General features: G+C 49.6%; 1 protein-coding gene across 3 annotated transcripts in view; it reads right to left on the bottom strand.

Moving 5' to 3' along the window:
* The window catches only part of IGSF21 (immunoglobin superfamily member 21), a 273,851-nt gene that overhangs the window by 140,159 nt on the left and 113,705 nt on the right, over positions 1-19,987 (bottom strand). For 2 of the 3 annotated variants that reach the window (XM_021668378.2, XM_064363361.1), the window contains exon 2: positions 15,461-15,573. In XM_021668378.2, coding sequence (XP_021524053.2) covers positions 15,461-15,573 — 113 coding nt within the window. Of the gene's footprint in view, positions 1-15,460; positions 15,574-15,689; positions 15,780-19,987 lie in introns of those variants that run through there. The other variant, XM_064363362.1, reaches the window with a different exon arrangement.

Below are 19,987 nucleotides of genomic sequence, written 5' to 3'. Positions count from 1 at the left end.
GATGGGCCACCCCCGGGCCTTTGCACCTGCTCTCACTTCTGCTTGCCATGCCTGCTGTCCCCTCCTCACTCCTGAATAGCTCCAAACCAGGGGTGTGGGCCACATGATGCTTGTGCCCTCCAGCAGAGTGTGAGCCAGGGATGGCATCTCTGTGCTGCAGTCGAGACCCTGCCGAGGTTTTCTGCAGGCATGAGTTCTCTACCTGGAGGGACGAAGGGACAAACGAACAGACTGGAGATCTCCCTAAGTTAGAGCCCACAGATTCAGACAGGCTTCGCTTCTCTGTCTCCAGAGAACAGGCCTTGCATGACTTGATATTCATAGAGTAAACAGGGCTAAAGGGGAATGCTTAAAGCACTTAAGGAAATAAACAGCTTTCTTACACCCTCAATTATTTCAGAAGCACCTGCTCCCATATAATTAATGTGCCAATCGAAACTACTATTATAGCCATTACAGCAGGTCCCCCAAGAACCACTACTTGATGACAATGCTTGTTTAGACTCATCTGGGTTACTCCACCACTTTGCAAAATAATAATAAAATAATAATATGATAACTTCATTTCTTATAGAATGATATCCAATTCAGAAGCCATCCTTCTCATTAATAGTATTCCTGAGGTCTGTGTGCCATGCCTGGAAGCAGCTTAAACCATGGACTGTTTTGCCAACATCTCCCACCATTTCACATAAAGAGAGTCCAGCTTGGGAGGGGCACGTAGGGAGACTGTGTGGGAGAGAAGGGGTCCCTCCTTACACCTGTCTGCTCTGTATGTTTGTCTCAGAGCAGGTGGACCGTGCTGCCTGTGTCATCTCAGCAGGGTGGAAGCTGTTTTCCCTCAAGTCCTCATTTGACATGACAGCCTCTGTGCGGATCTGTGCCACTGCACCCCCGAGGACAAGTGGCTCCAGCAGAGTGATGATGAGGACAGCCTGAAGCAGCCACGTCCAGATGCTCCTCTGCCCCACAGGCCATCTCCACCTCTCCCTCATGGAGAAGGCCACGGAGCTTCCCAAAGGGGGATCCAGGCCACCCCATCAGCTTGGAGTGAGAAGGCAGGGCCGCTCAAAGGGGAGGTCAGACAAGCCCCTTCCACCTTGCCATCTGCAAGACTTGGGGCCAGTTAGTTAACTTCCCTGAGCCTTTATGTCCCCGACTCTAAAATGGACAATTGTGCCGGCATCTTGTGACTCCTGTGTGGATTCAGTGAGGTGATTTTTGTAATGTACCTAGTGCAGCACCCGACCTGTGCTGCAGCAGTGGCATTCATGATGATATGAGGGAGAGATGGGAGGAGCTTGTCTTACCCGCCACAGGTCCCCAAGCCAGAGGGATTCAGCCAATTAGAGGGTCCAGTCCTCATACTGCCCATCACTCAGGAGGAAACCCCTCCCACTCCTAACAGGGTATTTATGGCCTTCAATGGGACCTAACAGAAAGAGCTTAGCTTTGGAGTCAGAGAGCTGGGGATTGAAGTTTGACTTAACCACTATCTAGCAGCATGACTTTGAGCAAGCTGCTTAACCTCACCTAGCCTCAGTCTCTCCAACTCTAGTCCTTCCACTTCCTTCTTTCAAGGCTCTCTGAGGTCTCTGATACCCCTAGCCTCTTTACTTTATAGGTGCACACTGGGAGAGGAGGCTCAAGAGGCAGGCAGGAGCCAGATGATGCAGAGCCCTGGTGTAAGGCAACACCAGGTATGTTGGTCTGTATTCTAAGAACCATGGAGAGGCATCACTGATGTGTTTAAAGCAGTGTAGCATGGACAGAGACGCCTTGTATAAGGCTGTGAGTTGTGGAGTGGACTTCTGGATCTTACTAAATTCCTTCACATCCTCCCGCTCCTCTCAGCTCCCAGGTGTCCCCCGGCCTCACCTCCTTTGAATGTTCACTCAGGGGTGGGGCACTTTCTCTGGACATTTACAGCCACATGAGTCTGCTTCCCAGAACACTCACATAACCCCACTCCTGGGGAATCTGGAAACTTCTGATGACTGGTTTCCACAGAAGCCCCACATTCTACCTCAACTAGCCAGGTTGGCTGAATGCTCTGCTCCTACCCCTTGTCATGATGTCATGGCTGGGCAGCTGAGCCTGAGGCAGCACAGAATTCCAGAGCTGAAACGAATAGGGTCAATAGCTCTGGGTTCACTGGGGCCAGGATTACTTCCTATTACAGTTTTGATAGGTGGCCATGCCATTTTCTTAGACATCTCCAGGGGTAGGAAGTCCACCAGTCCCTAAGACAGCCCATCCAGTGGTTGAAAAGCTCCAATTGTGGAAAAATTATTTACCTCATCAACTACAAGTTTACCTCTGTGACCCTCAGGGCCACATAAGATATACATCCATCCATCCATCCATCCACCCATCAATCCCATCCATCCATCCATTTATCCACCCACTCACCCACCAGTTCACCCATCCATCCATCCATCCATCCATCTATCCATCCATCCATCCACCCACCCACTCACCCACCAGTCCATCCATCCATCATCCACCCACCCACTCACCCACCAATCCATCCATCTACCCATCCATCCATCCACCCACCCATCGATCCCATCCATCCATCCATTTATCCACCCGCTCACCCACCAGTTCACTCACCCACCCATCCACCCATCCATCCATCCATCTATATATCCATCCATCCATCCATCCACTCACCCACTCACTCATCAATCCATCCATCCATCCATCCATCCATCCATCCATCCATCCATTTATCCATCTATACATCCATCCATCCATCCATCCACCAACTCACCAACCAATCCATCCATCCATCCATCCATCCATCCATCTATCCATCCATCCATCCATCCATCCATTTATCCACCCACTCACCCACCAGTTCATCCATCCATCCATCCATCCATCCATCCATCCATCCATCTATACATCCATCCATCCATTCATCCATACATACATCCATCCATACATCCATCTATCCTCTAAGCTATGTGCTCAATATCGTGCTAGATACTCAGGAGAGAAAGAAAAACAGTACACCTGGTCGCTGCCAGCAAAGGGTTTGCATTCTTGGAGAGAGCCATTCAACTATTACAGTTCATGTCCTATTATGAGCTCTCAGCTAGCAGACACCTGTCTTTTTCTGTCAAGGCAGTGACCACAATTTGAAAGAAGCATTTATTTAACAATCTTTTATGTAATACCTGTTTTTCTCCCACTTAACTACAAGCTCCTCAAAAAAACAGGGTTCCATTGTTTTGCTTGTTTGTTTTGGGTTTCTGTGCTTTTGTTTTTTGAGACAGGTTCTCATTCTGTCCTCCAGGCTGGAGTGCAGCAGTGCAATCACAGCTCACTGCAGCTTTGACTTCTTGGGCTTAGTTCATCCTCCCACCTCAGCCTCTTGAGTAGCTGGGACCACAGGTGTGAGCGCCACAATGCCTGGTTAATTTCTGTGTGTTTTTATAGAGATTGGGTTTTGTTATCTTGCCCCGGGTGTTCTTGAACTGCTGGGCTCACACGATCTACCCTTCTCAGCCTCCCAAGTGCTGGGAACACAGGCATGAGCCATAGCCTGCATGTGCCCAGCCCATTGTTCTTATTCTGTGCTCTATTCCCAAGGCTTGTCACATAGTTGGTGCTCAAGAAATATCTGCTTTAAAAATGAACACTAGTCCAGTGTGTTGAGTCATATGGTCATGTATTGAGTATTTTGAGTGTCATAAGAACCTAACTCAGTCTGGGTCATGGCAGTTGAATGAGGAAGAAGATTGAAGGGGGAAAAAAGGATGGGGAAAGGTCTCTGGTGTGGATGAGCAACACTGAAGCTGGGCCTTGGAGGGCAAGTGGGAGTTGACCAGATGGAGGGGAGAAGGGCATCGCAGGCAGAAGCAGCACATATGCACCAGCTCGGAGGTGGGAAAGAGCGTTGGCACATTCTGAGAACTGCAAATCAACCATATGATTCGAGTGGTGGGCCCATTTGGGAACGTGGTAGGAAGCAAGGCTGAAGAAATCAGTCAACAGAGGTTGAATCAAGGACCTTGTATGCTGAGCCAGTGACCTTGAACTTGGTCCTTCAGGTGATGAGGCACTCTTGTGAAGTGTGGGGCAGGGAGGGGTAGTCATGGTAAGGTCAGATGTGTGTTTTAGAAAAGCACACGGCTGTACCTGTCTGCAACGGGAAGACAGCTGCCCTGTGGGAACTCACACCCAACAAGGAAAATGTGGGGAAAGGAGGGGGAGAAAGGATTTAGGAGGAAGGATGAGCCTGAGCTCGTTTTCTGGGAAACATCCCTCATTTCAGTCATGTTATTTTTTTTTCACTGGTGTGCTGGAGCGGAAGTTCACCTTTAATCCTTTTCCGACAAGTTAAGTCAGCCCCCTTGTCATTTAAACCCAACAGGGCATAGGAAAGTCAGGCTGTATCTGCTGGAAATCACACTTCAGGCTTAATATAGCTTCTGGATTCCGTGTGCTCAGAGGCCCTGACAGTAGCTCAGGCCAGGACCTTCACCCCTAAGAAAGCATTGTCCAAGCCTCACCTGGGGGGTGCCCTGAGCTGGGAGGCACCCACCTCTTCCATTAGCCCAGAGTCTTCTGGGGAAAGGATGGGGGATGGGGAGGTTGGCTGCAAGGTGGGAGAGAGGCTGCACATTCCTTAGAGATCATCTCATTGCATGCTTTTATTTTACCTATGAAGATCCTAGAGCTCAGAGAGGTGGTGTGGTTTCATCAAGGTCACAAAGCAGGATGTTGTGTCCCAGGCCCTTGCTCTTTTCTCTTCTTGGTAAGTGAGGACACACTCTCCAGGATGAGCTGAGCCAGCAGTGTGTTATCCTTAGATATGCCGTGTCTTTCTCAACCATCCAATGTGGGAGCCTGTCACTGGTGGACTCCACGTGTGGTCCAATAAAACATCTGGTTGTTTGGGTGTCCACTTCAACTGTTGGCACCCCCTCTCAACAGTTTGGAAGCCAAGAGCTCTTATCAACCCCGTGTGGAGCAGGGAAGTGGTCTCATCGCCACTGTCAGAAACCTGATCTTAATCCCTAAGAGAAGAAGGATTTCTTTGGTCAAAAACCCCTCCTGCTCAAGCCAGCGAGAGCAGTGATATGTGGCCAAAGCCGGCCTTCTCCCCCGACCCCCTTTTCTTACCTCCTCTTCCTGTCTAAGGGCATCTGTGCACAAATCCAGGTTGACTGAGTCGTGGTCTCTGGACGGATCCCAGTAACCTGGCAGCTCTTCCTGCAGAAGGCTGACTGCAGCGCCTCTCACCCTCTATCCCCACTGCAGTCCTCGGAAGCTCGTGGACCACTCATGGGCCATCTGACACAAGCTCCTGGGTCTGGTGGAGCCATCCTAATTATGGACCTTGATGACCCAAGAGTGGAGCTAATGAGATGCCCTACACATTTCACACTCCGTGAACACCTGCGTACCTGCTGTTGCAGCTGCTGGGCTTTTCAGCTGGGACTCGGGGGTGTCACAGAGTCCTTTGAGAATGTTCATTCCCTCTCCCACAGAAATGCATACAACATGTTAGACATACTTTTTGGGGTTTCAAGCACCCCCAGAAACCCATCCACATATTTCCTAGGGATCCTGAGGCCCCCACATAGAATTCCTGGCCCAGGGATCATTCATAAATGAATGGCTAGAGCAGGATCTTCCTTTCAAATACCAAATGCATTGTTTAATTACACTGGAATCCCCTAAACTCTCTGGGCAGCCGCTTTCACATTCTCGAGGAGGAGAGCAAGGCTGCCACCAGTTCCAGATTGAAAGGATGGTTGGAAAAGACAATGGGCATGCAATTTTATGAATGACATCATGTGAATGACACATCGGAGAAGCAGAAAAATAAAACGCTGCAAGAGATGCACAGATGAATAATTAAGCTACCAGGTGCTGTCTCTCTAATGGAAGTATGTACAAAACGCTGAGAGAACACAGCAGGTGATCTCTTAATTCTGTCTTGGTGAGAGAGGTCAGAAGACTTCACAGAGGAGAGAATGAGTAAGATTTGTCCAGGCAGAAAAGAGAGGATGAAGTAATATATGTGAAGGCTATTTTCCCTGCACCACGGGGGATGGAGGTGGCTTGTCTGCAAGGCCTCTCATCTGTTTTACACAATTCCTTGTGAGATCCTCAGGAAAGTGCAATCAAGCCCATTGGCCAGATGACGAAACAGAACTTAACAACTTAATGATGGGCAACTGGAGGAGAAGCTCTCCCCTTGAGGGCAGTGGGCCCTCCTGTCCTTCTTCATACCTCCAGCCCTTTGTACCATGCCTAGGAAGCTGTGGGAATAGTTGTCGTCCAAGGCCACTGAGTTAATTGAATGGTAGAGCAGGATCTTTCTCTCAAATATGAAATGCGTTGTTTAATTACACTGGAATCCCCTGAACTCTCCGGACAGCCATTTTCACATTCTCGAAGAGGAGAGCAAGGCTGCCACCAGTTCCAGACTGACAGGCTAAGGATGGTTGGAAAAGACAATGGACTTGTAATTTTATGAATGACGTGTAAATAGGGGTGGATTCGGTAGAAGCAATTGTGTCTTTATGCCACTTGCAAAGGTTTGTTCAGAAGTTCAAGGTCAAATCTCTTTACTAGTCAAAATCTCAAGGCCATGTTACTGCTGGTCTCAACGCATCCCTCAGCCCACTCTAGCCAGGCTTTAGCCCCCAGTAACTCCAAAGAATCTGCCCTTGCCCAGGTCCCTAATGGGTTCTATATGTTGCCAAGATCATGGTCATTTTTCTGCTCTCAAGTCACTCACTGGAGTGTGAGACACGGCTGACTATTCTATTTCTTAAAACACTTTCTTCTCTTGGAATCCAGGACACCCCACTCTCCTCACTGTCTTCACATCTTGCTGGCTGTTCCTCCTCCTTCTCAGCCTCTCTGCTGGTCTACTTTTCTATCTCTAAGTATTAGAGTGCCCAAGGGTCCAGCACTGGGTACCATCCATTCTCTGTCAATGCCAAGTATAAGTCTCCAGGCTTCACCTCTCCCAAGAATTCCAGGTTTGCGGCCTCAACAGCAGCTGCAGCAGCTCCATCTCCATGTCTTAGAGGCACGTCCAGCTTAACATGCCAACAGAGCACTTGACGCCTGTGTATCAGTCTGTTCTCATGCTGCTGAAAAAGACAAATCTGAGACTGGGTGATTTATAAAGGAAAGTTTAATGAACTCACTGTTCCACACGGCTGGGGAGGCCTCACAATCATGGTGGAAGGTGAATGAGGAGCAAAGTTACGCCTTACATGGCAGCAGGCAAGAGGAGTTTGTGCAGGGAAACTCTCCTTTATAAAACCATCAGATCTCACGAGACATATTCACTGCCACGAGGTCAGTATGGGGGAAGCTGCCCCCATGATTTAATTATCTCCACCTGGCCCTGTGCTTGACGTGTGGGGATATCACAATTCGAGGTGAGATTTGGATGGGAACATAGCCAGACCATATCACCCAGCAACCTGCTTCTCCTGTCCTATCCTCCTTGTCTCATTAAACAGCACTGCTCCCCCAAATCCAGCTCAAGCCTCAAAGCCAGCAGTCATCCTGAATCCCCCCTTCTCTCATCCCTTCCACATGCTAGCAAGCCTTTAGCTTCTACCTGCAAATCATAGGCAGAACGTTTTTTTCCCTCCCATCATCTCCGCTACCACCATCCTAGTACTCATCCAAACCACAGTTGCTTCTTGCCTGAACTGTTCTAACCTCCAAGTGCTCCCTCTGCTGCCAGTCTCTCCCCTCTCCTGCAACCCATTCCCCACCCAGAAGTGACCTTCTTAATAAAGTAAACCAGATCCTGTTACTTCTCTGCTTAAAATCCTCAATGCTTCCCGGTGCCTTTAGAATAACTCCAGATTCAGTTCCTTAGAGCACAGGACCCAGCATGAACTGTCCCTGCCCATTTTTCCAGCATCACCCCTTACTCACTTTGTTCCAGCCACATGTACTTTCTTTCTGTTATTTGAACGTACTCTCACCAGAACTGTTTTGTGTGTGCTTCTCCCTCTGCCTGGATTGTTCTGCTGTCTTCCCTTGGCATGGTGGGTTTCCCGTTGCCTCTGCAAACTCATCTTAAATGAGGGTCTTTTCCTGACCACCCAGTCGCTTTCTATCCCACAACTCTATTTTAATTATGTGCACTGCACTTATCATTATCTGGTATCTTTCTTATTTGTTTATCTTTTTAACTCCTCCCCCAAGGTAAACTACAAGAACACAGGATCTTTTCTTCTCTCTTGGTACACCCCCAGTGCCTAGAACCATCCTGGCTTCATAAATATGTGTTGAATGAATGTTGAATGAGTGCATGGAACAGCTCCCTCTATCAGAGATTCGCAAACACCATAACATGCTCCCTGGCTGGGATGAGCGCGTCACAGTCATCTGGGGAGCTCTTTAAAAGTACAAATGCCCTGAGGCTCCGGTCCTGAAAATTCGGATTCAATAACTGTAGAATGAGTCTCAGGCAACAGTCTATTTTTAGTGGCCTTTGAAAATTCTAATGCGCTGTCAGAGTGAGAGGACCCCTGTCGGTTTCCAACAGAACTGCCATTAAAGTCCAAGGATCAGGGCTGCAATGATTGTGATTCACACTCGGGCCTCTAGAGGGAGCTGAAGGTTTCTCCCATCACCCCATCCTCAGGAGGAGGAGCTCAGTGAGACGAGTCTGGATGGTTACAACTTAAAAGGAGTGGTTAGGGGTGTTTTCCTTGGGAGTGGAATTAAAGGATTGCGATATGATTTGGCTGTGCCCCCACCTAAATCTCATCTTGAATTGTGGCTCCCATAATCCCCATGTGTCGTGAAAGGGACTCAGTGGGAAGTGACTGGAGCATGAGAATGGTTTTCCCCATGCTGTTCTCGCAATAGTGAGTTCTCACAAGAGCTGATGGTTTTATAAGCACCTGCACTTCCCCTGCTGGCACTTCTCCTTCCTGCTGCCATGAGGAAGGATGTGTTTGTTTTCCCTTGTGCCATGATTGTAAGTTTCCTGAGGTCTCCCCAGCCCATCAGAACTGCGAGTTAATTAAACCTCTCTCCTTTATAAATTATCCAGTATCAGGCAGTTCTTTATAGCACTATGAGAACAGATGAATACAGATTACAATGGAATTAGACCTGGGAACTTGTTCTTATTTCCTCTTTATGTGTTATTACATTTGCTCTAAAATCAGTTGTCCTTTGGTGGACTCTCTCTCATTGCCATCTCTGCCCTCCCATGTGACTGGCATGATAAGATTCAGCACTGGACGCACTTCATCAGGGAGAACCTTACTCTTTGGAAAGCCAGGGGTTGGGGAAGGAGGCTTGGACAAGGCAGGTTGGGTTGGCTCATCCCGACTCCTCTCTTCCTCACTCACATCCTCTTCCAGATCTTATATCTGTAAGATCTGTGAACTCAAGATCAGAATTTAGGGTCAGGGGAGTAGCAAGGAGCAGCCAGGAGGGCCATAAGGGCCAAAGGCATGGTCTAGCCCCATCCTCTGGAACCTTGGCTCTGGTCTCCCTTGATCACCCAAGAGTGTACCTACCTTCTTGCCCTTATGATATGGTTGGGCTATATTGTCCCCTTAGGATCATCATTTTCAGTTTTACTTCAAATAATAAAACATTGTCAAGGGCTGGGACTGAGAGAGAGCCAATATTAGTAAAGCCATTTTGAAATAGCTCCCTGCTTCAGGGAAAGCTGAGATCCACTGAAATGGCTTAACTATGTTAAGCCACTGGGTTTCCAAGAATTGAAACCCAGTGAATTCACCAGCATAACCACTTAAAGTGTGTCTCTGCCCATATCCTGCCCCTTGGGAATGCAGGTGGCAGGATGGAATTCAAGAAATCTGATCCTGGTAATCCTCTCAAATACCTTCCCCTCTTATTCTGTAATTTCCCTCACTAGATCCTGTAAGCTATCAAGAGCCATGATAGGAAAATGGCTATCATTGAGTAGGTGCCACAGTGAGCCAAACACCGGGCTCTTTTGGTTGCAGATATTATCTCATTTAAGCTACGAAACGCATGTTTTCATGCCCAATTTCAGGTGAAGTTTCTAAAAAGATGAAAGGTTAGGTCACCACCCAAGGTCAAACACCAGAACTCACATACAAGTATTCTGACTACCAAGTCCTCTCTCTTCCTACCTCAGCCTTCCCAGCCTCCAGTCACAACTCCTTCTCAAATGGTCCCAAGTGACCACAAACCCTCATTGCAGAGGCATCCAGCACAACCCAGAGGGGAAGATCGCGCTGGCTAGGTTGCATCATCTGCACCTCTGCACCACAAAACACAGACCCAGGTACGCATCTTCCCACATGGTGAAAAAGGTTAGATAAGGAGGTACTGAAAGCAGGGATGTGTCGCTGTTTGTGGATCTCCTTCTCTCTCTATCTGGCTCTCTTTTCTGTTCCCAGGGCCCAGAGTAGCTCCTGAGAACAAATTGTAAAAGAAGGAACGAAAACAAAGGAGGGATGATAAAAACTGCTGTAAAAGGTTAAACTCCCATGATTCTCTGTGGCTGTGTAATGGAGTTCTACGATATAAACAGACCTTTGGCTTTGCCTGCTGGGCAGGTGGCCTCCAACCAAGTGAGTTTAAACAGTATTTCCTAATAAGGAATATTCCCTTTTCCTTCATACTTCACAAAGTCCCCAGCGTATCCAAAGACCCACACTCCCCGTCCCCTGACTGATACTATCAACAGTACACAGATGCCCACGTGAGACAGAAGAGGGCTACATAGCATGGTGTGTCAACAGGTGCATATGCATTTGTATTTATAGCTCTATGACTTGTTAATTTAGCAAGGTGATTCTGCTCTAGGTGTCAAGAATACAGCAGGAAAAAGGCATAGTCTTTGCTCTTCAGATGCTCACGGTCCAGGGGCAGGTACTTTGGCATGACAAGGTAAGAACTGGCGTAGAGACCCACAAAGAGGATTCATGGCAGAGGGCGTGCCTACAGCTTTCTGGAGAAGTCGGGGAAGGCAACATGACCTGAGACACAGCCTCATGCTTACACATAGTAAAGGCTCAATAATGTCAGCCACTCAAATTAATATAAGCAGCATTACTAAATAAGTCCCCAGTTACAGATGTAAATAAACATGAGGGACTAAGTAAAGAACATTATTTATCATTCATTTTCTCCAACCAAGTCCTGACTTAAGTGCTAGGGTAGATTAGTTATTAGGTGACGCCCTCCTCCTGGTGAAGTATGGAACTGCACCCCTACTCTATTAGCAAAAAAAAAAAAAAAGAAAAAGAAGGGTCTTTGGAGCTTATCTACATGAGCTGTGAAGATGAAGCCTGGACACTCATATCTTGGAGATGAACCCATGTAACAATGGGGAAAGCAGAGTGGGGTGGTGAAAAGCATCCTCAAGTTGAACAGGGCTTTAATAGACAACTACGATACCCAGCACCTCAGAGGGCTCACAGCTCTCTTGACATCTGTATCTCTTCAAAGAAGTGATTTGAGCATGATGACCATCTCCCTCTTTTCACCCTCCCTCACCACACACACACACACACACACACACGCGCACACACACAGTCTAATGACGGCACATTACCAAATAAGATTCATCTTACTAAAATTCGTATCAGGGCAAGTTTGCCTGGAAAACTGATTCATGAGCATTCACTGCATTCTCTTGTCAGGTGAGCATAGTGTATTCCAGAGGCTGCAGAAGAAAATCTCGATGCCCTAGAGCAGTCTGACCAGTGGAACGTCCTGCAGTGATGGAAATGTGCTATACTTCATCTGTCAATATGGAGGCTAGCAGCTATAGGTGGCTAGTGAGCACTTGAATTGTGGCTAGTCTGACTGAGAAAATGAATTTTAAAGTTAATTTGATTTAATTTAAACAGAAACATCCACGTGTGACAGGTGGCTACCACATTGGACAACCTAGATCCAGGGGCTATGATTACACATACTTTCTTGAGTCTATTCTCATCGTTTTGACATCTTATTCTACAAACGGGCTGAGCTCATTCCCGCTTGGCCAGACCATGGGGGTAAAATATCCAAGAATCAGGCTCTTGCCACTTCTGCCCAATCTCCTTCGCCCCCCTTGAGGGGTCCACAAGCAAGACCTTCCCAGATATCCAGCCAGAGGTCTTGTTAGCGCCAACGTTAGGTAATCCCTATGGCTTCAGACGATTTCGTCAGCTGCCCCGATTTACCCAAAGAATCCAATGCATTCATGATGTTTTCTGACAGCTCAGGATGATCCCCGTGCTAAGATAATGTATTTAAGACCAGAGGGGAGGCTGCTGGGCTTGACACATGTTTTGAGCCATTTTGTGCCCACTGGGCTGAGCAGGCAGTGGCGGCCTCATCACAATGCCCTGCTTCTTCCTTCTAACGGGGTTGGAGACGCCATCCTGACTGGGCCTGTGTAATCCATTCATTTCCTTCCAAGCCGGGCTCTGTAAGCTCATTCACGGAGGATGGAGAAAGGAAGCTGGGACGGGAAGCAAACACACGTACCGAAAACAAACAGCACTCGGCAGCTCCCTGCTTGGAGGAGGGGGGCAGGCTGTGGGGAGAGGGGAACGGGAGGGAAGCCACAGTCGGGGTTTCGTCTGGCAGGGGAAAAAGGGGTCAGAGGAGGGTCTGGCTGGATAAGGAGACTGGAGCTCCCGTTGCTGCTCCTCCCATTCCCTCTGGAAGCCCCGCCCTGACTTTGACTCCCGGAGCCCCCATCTCGGTAGGCTCTTATCTCTCTCCCTTCAGCTGCCTTCTTGGGAAGAGAGGCGGTCACTAGGGAAAGCTAGAGTGGCAGCAGGCAAAAACTGGCCGCATGGAGCCTTCCCTGGAATTTCCTTCCGTCCTCTGCCCCCATCCTTCCCATCATAGGCAGGGCACGTGGGCTCCCCGGGACCTGAGGACAGTAACCAGTCAGCTGAGCCACCACCTCCGTCCAGCTACAGAATTACAAGGGCCCAGGCTTTGGCTCTAGTGGGTGATTTGCATGTGATTTGCATACATCTGCATACCCCTGCTCCAGAGGCCCTCAGTCAAAGGATGTGAAATGAAATAAAATAAATTAATTAGTGCATCCTACCATGGCCGGATCTGCAGGGCCTGACACTGGTAAGAGATGCCACCGATTCTTAAAACAGCCAGTGGCATCACAGGTTAGGCAGAGAGAGAGACAGTGCGAGAGACAGGAGGGTCTCCCTCCCGGGGGTGGAGAAGAAAAAGGAGGTGCTCTGTCCAGTCCAGGACATGGATTCTCCTGCCCCAGCCCTGCTCCCATCTTCAAGAGCATCAAGTCAAGCCATGTGGAAGCCTGCTCCTGGCTTCTACACCCGGGCCCAGCCTGGCACTGGCATTGCCCATAACTCCAGCAGGAGCCTCTGCAGGGAGATTTTCACCACTATGACTACGGTAACATTCAATTTCAAACCAGAGGGAGGACAGTTGCTTCAAGAGCTTGGAAGGCAATGAGGTGCCCACTGCTATTTTCCCATCTCCACGCTTCCTTCCATTCGCTCCATTAACTGTTCCCACTGGGTCTCCATATTTCTATCTGTCTTTCACCACCCCTCCCTCTGATCCCATCTATGGGATGGCTGAGGAAGAGATGTGGTCCCATCGTCAGCAGTGAGCTGGAGTTAATTTATCCCTGTCCTTCTGCCAGGTGCTAATGAGATGCTCGCAGCCTGTGTCAGCCAAGCAGCTCCCATATCCTGTAAATACGCCTCTTAGTGATTCAGTTCATGGCACTATTTAACATATGCCTTGGCTTTCTCTGGGCCCACTGATCTATCTAGGATGGCACCCTTCCCTAAGGCTGGGACCCTGTAGGATGCCGGATGTGAGGTCCACACCTGTAAGGCCCAGGCTACCTGGAGAGCTTGGATGGAGAGTACTAGAATTAACTCTAAGCAGGAGAGACTGCCATGCTGAAATACGTGATTTTTGATTAGAAGGAGCGCAGATCACAGCCAACAAAATAGCACCAACCAGCAAACCATGAGTCAGAGACCCAATACGCAAAGCAGAGCAGCCACGACAGGCTGGTTCAGAGCACACCTGCCTGGATCAAGAGTAAGAAGGAAACTGAGCAGAGTTGTTCTGAGTCAAGACCATGAACAGCAGGTGTGCCCCAGGGATTCCTCGACCATAGCATTTCCATGCTCTGTGTGTAGATGTGGTGACACCTCCGAGGAGCAGAGCAACCAGCTCTAGACTCGAGATCACCAAACTGTGCCCACACCCCCACCTTCCTTGTGCTCTCTTCCATGCTCCATCACTCCCTCCAGAACAGCTCCACCTGACTGTGCTGTGCATCGGTTTGATTTGAAGAAAGGGTGACAAAGATCAGGAAAGCGTGGCTTCTGATCGAGGGTTTGCAAACTGTAGCCCATGAACCAAGTCACCCTCCAGCCTGTTTTGTCCAGCCCTCGGGCTAAGAATCATTTTCACCTTGTTTAATGATTTTAAAAAAGTCAAAAGAAGGAGAAATTATGACATGTGAACCTTAGACAAAATTCAGATTTTGGTGCCCATGAGTAGAGTTTCATGGGAGCACAGCCGTGCCCTTCACTTACACACTGTCAATGGCTGTTTTGGTGCTGTTACCAGCAGAGTTGAGTAACCGTGACCAAGGCTGTGTGTTCAGCAGACAGAAGAATATTTACAGTCTCAGTCTTCACCAAAAAATGTTGCCAACCCCTTTTTAGATAATGGAAGAGGAGTTCTCCCCCAGGATGGTGGTGCATCTGTGTGTGCCCCCTTGAGCATGGCATTGCAAGAAAAGCATCAGTGCCCGCTGGACCTTCTGGGCCCAGCCCCAATTCCTTTGTGGCGAAGGGATACAAGGCTGGGATGCCCCATCCAGATTCAAGAAGATTTTGCTCAGTGGTTGAAATGGCCACTTGTGCTCAAGACTCCAAGCTGTCCTTCCTGGTGCCAACACCTGGACCCTGGCAGGTGAATACCTGCTCATCTCCAACCAATTCCCTTCTCAGATGGCGCCAGACACCAGGGTTTGTCCTATATGTAGTCAGATTAGGTGGCAGACTATCTCTGTGATTTGATTTTAAAAAAGGCAGGACGCCTTCCTGTTTTTCTCTCTCTCCTGCCAAAAACATTACCCAAAGTCTCATGCGCAAAATTCCACCATCAGACATCGCTTCATGATTACACTACGCCTAGGGCCCAGGGTGTTCTCAGTAACTTCTACTTTGCCTAATGGGGTTTCCCCAGAGTAGGGGCTTAATAGGAGCACAAAGGAGGCAGAAATCAGATCCATCCTGAGGGTGGAAGGGAAGGCTGATCCCCGAGGAGGGTGACAGCAGAGGACAGGGACTCGGCAGAGGGCCAGGACAGCTCAGAACTGGGTCAGGGCTGAAGATGTAGCCACGCCAGTGATGGTGTCCGGAGGGCTCTGAGGACCCTCCCATCAGCCCTGGTCACGGGCATGGAGGGGGCAGGGGTGGCAACTTACCCGGTACCACACGATCTCCCGCATGCGCCCATCTGTCTTGAAGTTACACTTCAAGGTCACGGCATCTCCAGCCACCACAGGGGGAAGAGGCTCAATGTTGACTGTCAGGTAGCCTATGAAAGAGAGGAGAAAGGGCACGAGCTGATGAGGGCGGGGCTGCGGAGAGAGCAGACAGAGGCGGGAAGGTCGGGGTTTGTAGTTGCACGACTGTGGGGGGTGCTGTTCATACCATGGTCTGCGAATGCTGACAGCAGGCCCGAGTGGAGCCCTCTTCTTCCCTCTCATTAACATCTCCCTTTCTGCTGCCTTCCTGGCTTCAGTGGATCCCTCCAAACCAAAAACACTTCTGCTTGGGACACATTTTCCCCCGAAGGTGGGACCTGCTGGCACCTCCACGAAGTGCCTCAGGGTATTTCTGTGAGATATCCCAGAGAAGGCTTCTGTGCTCCAGCATCGCCCCTCCACCCATTTTTAGAGTCGTGGCATTCATGATTCATCTATTCAGTCCTGCAGGAAACGAATGCTGAAATTTATTTACTTGGCATTTCCAAACCTATTTGAATATGGGCTGCTTAGCCACCCCTTAAGCCCCATCACCCTCCTATGCAGCAGCCAGGAGCTGGGAAATACACATTGGGACATGGTGTTCTAGGTGCTCATACCCCTCTGTTTCCAACCTCATAAACAAATGACTCCTGGTAAAACAAGAGCCCTGGGAAACTTCCAGTGGCTTCCTTAACACCCAAATTTCCCATCATGCATACTCTGCCCTCAAGGGGAGGGTCAGGTCCACGCCCTGGTCACGGCGGTGATGATGTGTTGGAGAAGTCCAGTATGGGCCGACTACTGGGGAGGAGTCTCAACTCTTTGCAAACACCAGGTGATGCTCCCCCGACTACCACCACCTGCCCCTGGGAATGCCTGGAGCAGATGCTGGGACTCTTGCCCTGGTAGGCACACCTTGGGGACACTGCTCTCTCCACAACAAAGTCCAGTCTGGTGAGGCCTCTAACCTACCCCTGTGCCTCCACCTGCCCCATCCCAGAGGGCTGGACCCTCATTGCAGCTCTCAGGGGAACCTCATTCCTGAGCTGATCATCCAGGTTCATCTGATCGGCTTCCTGCTGGCGGGTGTCCAGTCATCGATCTAATGGATCAATCCAGTCCAATAGTCTTAATGAGAAAACTAGCTAGGATGGGTTCGAAGATTTCAATTGTGCGGGCAAGCTGAGCAGACGGAGCCCCCGGGCCCGACCCCTGCCTGGAATTCAATGGTTACAACCCTTCAGGAAAATAAAAAACAAAACAAAACAAGCATCGACCTGGAGAGGATCACTTTGGAAGGTGGAGTCAGGGTGGACACGCATGGCCCAAGGCTTCAGGACCTGGTCTCCAGGGCAAGGCATGGGGTTCACCCCAAGGTGGCCTCTAACTTAGATCAGAGGTCAAACTCCAGGATAGCCCTGAAGCCCACATGGTCCAAGAAAGCCACTACCAGAGTCAACCGGTCCAACTTCCAAGATCAGAAGGACCAATCTGGATCTTTCTTTCCGCATTTACTCAGTCCCAGTTCACTCCCATCTACTCTGTGAAGGCCCCCAGCCAGGATCCAGGAACCAGGCAGTGGCCAGCCCTCCAGGAACAAGCAGTGGTGGAGAGACAAGACGCCCAGCACAGTCACCACTCAGGTGACCAGCTGGCCTCTAGGTAAGCAGATGGGGGGCCGTGGGATGGCACAAAGGAAACCTGATCCCGCCTGGATCATCCCAGCCATGGGGCATGACAAACAAGGAGGCCACCTTCAGGAGGATAGACCCCGCAGAAAGGGAGACCTCAGGGCAAGCCACGCCTGATTGTAACATCATGACAACGGCTTGCATATCCACACCTGCTTTGTACCAGGCATTGAGCTAAGCACTTGATATACATGATATATATCTACTCACTTAATCATCATCACCACACGACACTCCCAGGATAGAGAAACTATTATGATTCCCACTTTCTGCAGGCAAACCAAGAGGTGAGGTCCCCTGCCAGATCACACAGCTGCAAGTTACAGAGCTGGCATTCAAACCCAAACCCTCGGGCTCCATGACAACCACCACCCTATTACAGCCTCTCAGAAGAGGTGAGAGAAAGTGGCAAACACTGAACGTCTGCAGCCTGTGTACTTTTTTCTCTCAGGCCTGGAGATGGAGGATTGGCATTGTGGCAGGGGCCGTGATAGGAACTGAGGACCTGACCCCATGACCACAATTCTGAGCCACGTGGCTCCATCTTCCAGTGGGGCCGCCCTCCCCTGGACTCTCTCTCACCTTTGCAGATATAGTTATGAGTTGAGCATCATCAGTCCAGATGGCTGATGAGATCAAGGCTCGAGAAAGTCCTCCTCCCACTGGAAAGAGGAGGGAAGGACATATTCTCAGATGCATAAATCTTTGAGCAGCCCGAGGTGGGTGCAGATGGTGTCGCCTGTGAGGCAGGCAGGGTGGGATGGAGGGTCACCATTTGTTGGTGAGCCATGAGGGAATTACAAGTGTAAGTGTGGTGGTGGTGGGGAGGGCAAGTGAGGGAGTGGTTGCAGCTCTGGTGATTGGGTTGTAGTGTTAGGAACACTGGCAGGTGCAGCAGACTACTTGGGCAGTCGGGTTCACAGGGGCAGGCAAGGTGAGATCAGAGAGTCCACTGCACAGGCACTCAGACTTAGAAAGAGGTGAATCAGAAGGTGTGTGCAGGCTGGGTGCGGTGGCTCACGCCTGCAATCCCCGCACTTTGGGAGGACAAGGCAGGTGGATCATGAGGTCAGGAGTTCAAGACCATCCTGGCCAAGGTGGTGAAACCCTGTCTCTACTAAAAATACAAAAATTAGCTGGGTGTGGTGGCAGGTGCCTGTAATCCCAGCTACTCGGGAGGCTGAGGCAGAGAATGGCTTGAACCCGGGATGTGAAGTTTGCAGTGAACCAAGACCACGCCACTGCATTCCATCCTGGGTAACAGAGCAAGACTCTGTCTCAAAAAAAAAAAAAAAGGTGTGTGTAGGAATGGGGTCGCTCTGACAGGTTAAGACAAGACAGCTTTTCCCAGAGTGTGCAGAGAATATGGAGCTTCTAAACAGTGTTTAAGGAAACATGATTTCTCTTTGTGTGTGTGTGTGCGTGTGCGCGTGCGCACGTGTGTGATACAGAGTCCCACTCTGCCATCCAGGCTGGAGTGCAGTGGTGCGATCTCAGCTCACTACAGCTTCCACCTACCGTGTTCAAGCAATTCTCCTGCCTCAGCCTCTCGAGTCGCTGGGATTACAGGCATGCACCACCATGCTTGGCTAATTTTTGTATTTTAGTAGAAATGGGGTTTCACTATGTTGGCCAGGCTGGTCTCCAACTCCTGACCTCCAGTGATCTGTCTGCCTCAGCCTCCCAAACTGCTAGGATTACAGGCATGAACCACCACATCTGGCAGGGAAAAATGATTTCCATCATCCATGAATTTTAAGGAATATTGGGTGAAGCATAATTAAACCTGTTCTTCCCTTCGGGAATTCTCTGAACTTTCTCTCCTTCCTTCTTCCTGTCTTTCCTTTATGCATGAAAAAAATTGAGAATCTGTTCTGTACCGGGCACCATTGTAGGCACTGGGGTCATGTCATAACAACAGACACATCCCTGCCCTCAAGGAGCTGTCATTTTAGCAGAAGAGCCCACAATCAAATAAATGATGGAAAATATGTCCGGTGGTGATCCACATAATGAGGAAAAACAAAGCAGAGTGAAGCGATGGAGGGTAATGGGGAAGGGCTTCTTTAGCCAGGGGGGTCCTGGGAGGCGCTTCTGAAGAGGCTGGAATAAAGGAAGGTGTGAGCCATGGGAGTATTGAGGAGAGAGCATTCCAGGCAGAAGCAAAGGCTCTGAAGCTGGAGTGTATGCTCAGCTTCACTCTGACCAAGTTTGGGTCAGAGTGGGAAATTTGTCGTAATATTTGACACTCTGGAGCCCATCATTTTTAGAGCATCTTGTAGAACCTGAGCCAGCAATGGGAGGGAATAGGGTGAGGCAAGTAAGGGGCCTGCAGCGCAACGTGAAAGGACACGCTCACTCGGATTGCACCACCTGAGAGTGAGGGGTGGCTCCTTGAATGTTACCCTCTGTGTGCCTGGCTAACCTCACCCTAGTCTCAGCCCTGCTGGAGTCCTTGAAAGCAAACATCGGGAAACACCCTGTAAACTGAGGAAGGAGCGATGGTGCCTTCCATTCCAGGAATGCCCCTACTTGGAGTCATGGAAGCAGCCGGCGGGGAGAAATGCTGGTAGCTAGGCACTCCCCTTCTCAGTCCTGCAGGAAGCTGCAGGAGTGGGGTTTCCAGGCTGCAGAGACGGTTCCGCCCTAAGGATTGAAAACGCCTTGCCTGAGCACGTGTCACTTCTACTTTCTCAGCACTTTCACTCCCGTTCTTTCAGCAGCTCGGGCAGCAACCAGTGCCTTGTACGATGCCGCGACCAAGAGTATGTCACACTGGAGTGCAATTGTC

The sequence above is a fragment of the Aotus nancymaae genome, unplaced genomic scaffold (assembly GCF_030222135.1).
Source record: "Aotus nancymaae isolate 86718 unplaced genomic scaffold, 86718_ANA_hifiasm-v0.15.2.pri h1tg000053l, whole genome shotgun sequence".
Taxonomy (NCBI): domain Eukaryota; kingdom Metazoa; phylum Chordata; class Mammalia; order Primates; family Aotidae; genus Aotus; species Aotus nancymaae.
Note: the sequence above shows the minus strand (reverse complement) of the source record. Positions and strands in the feature narration are given on the sequence as shown.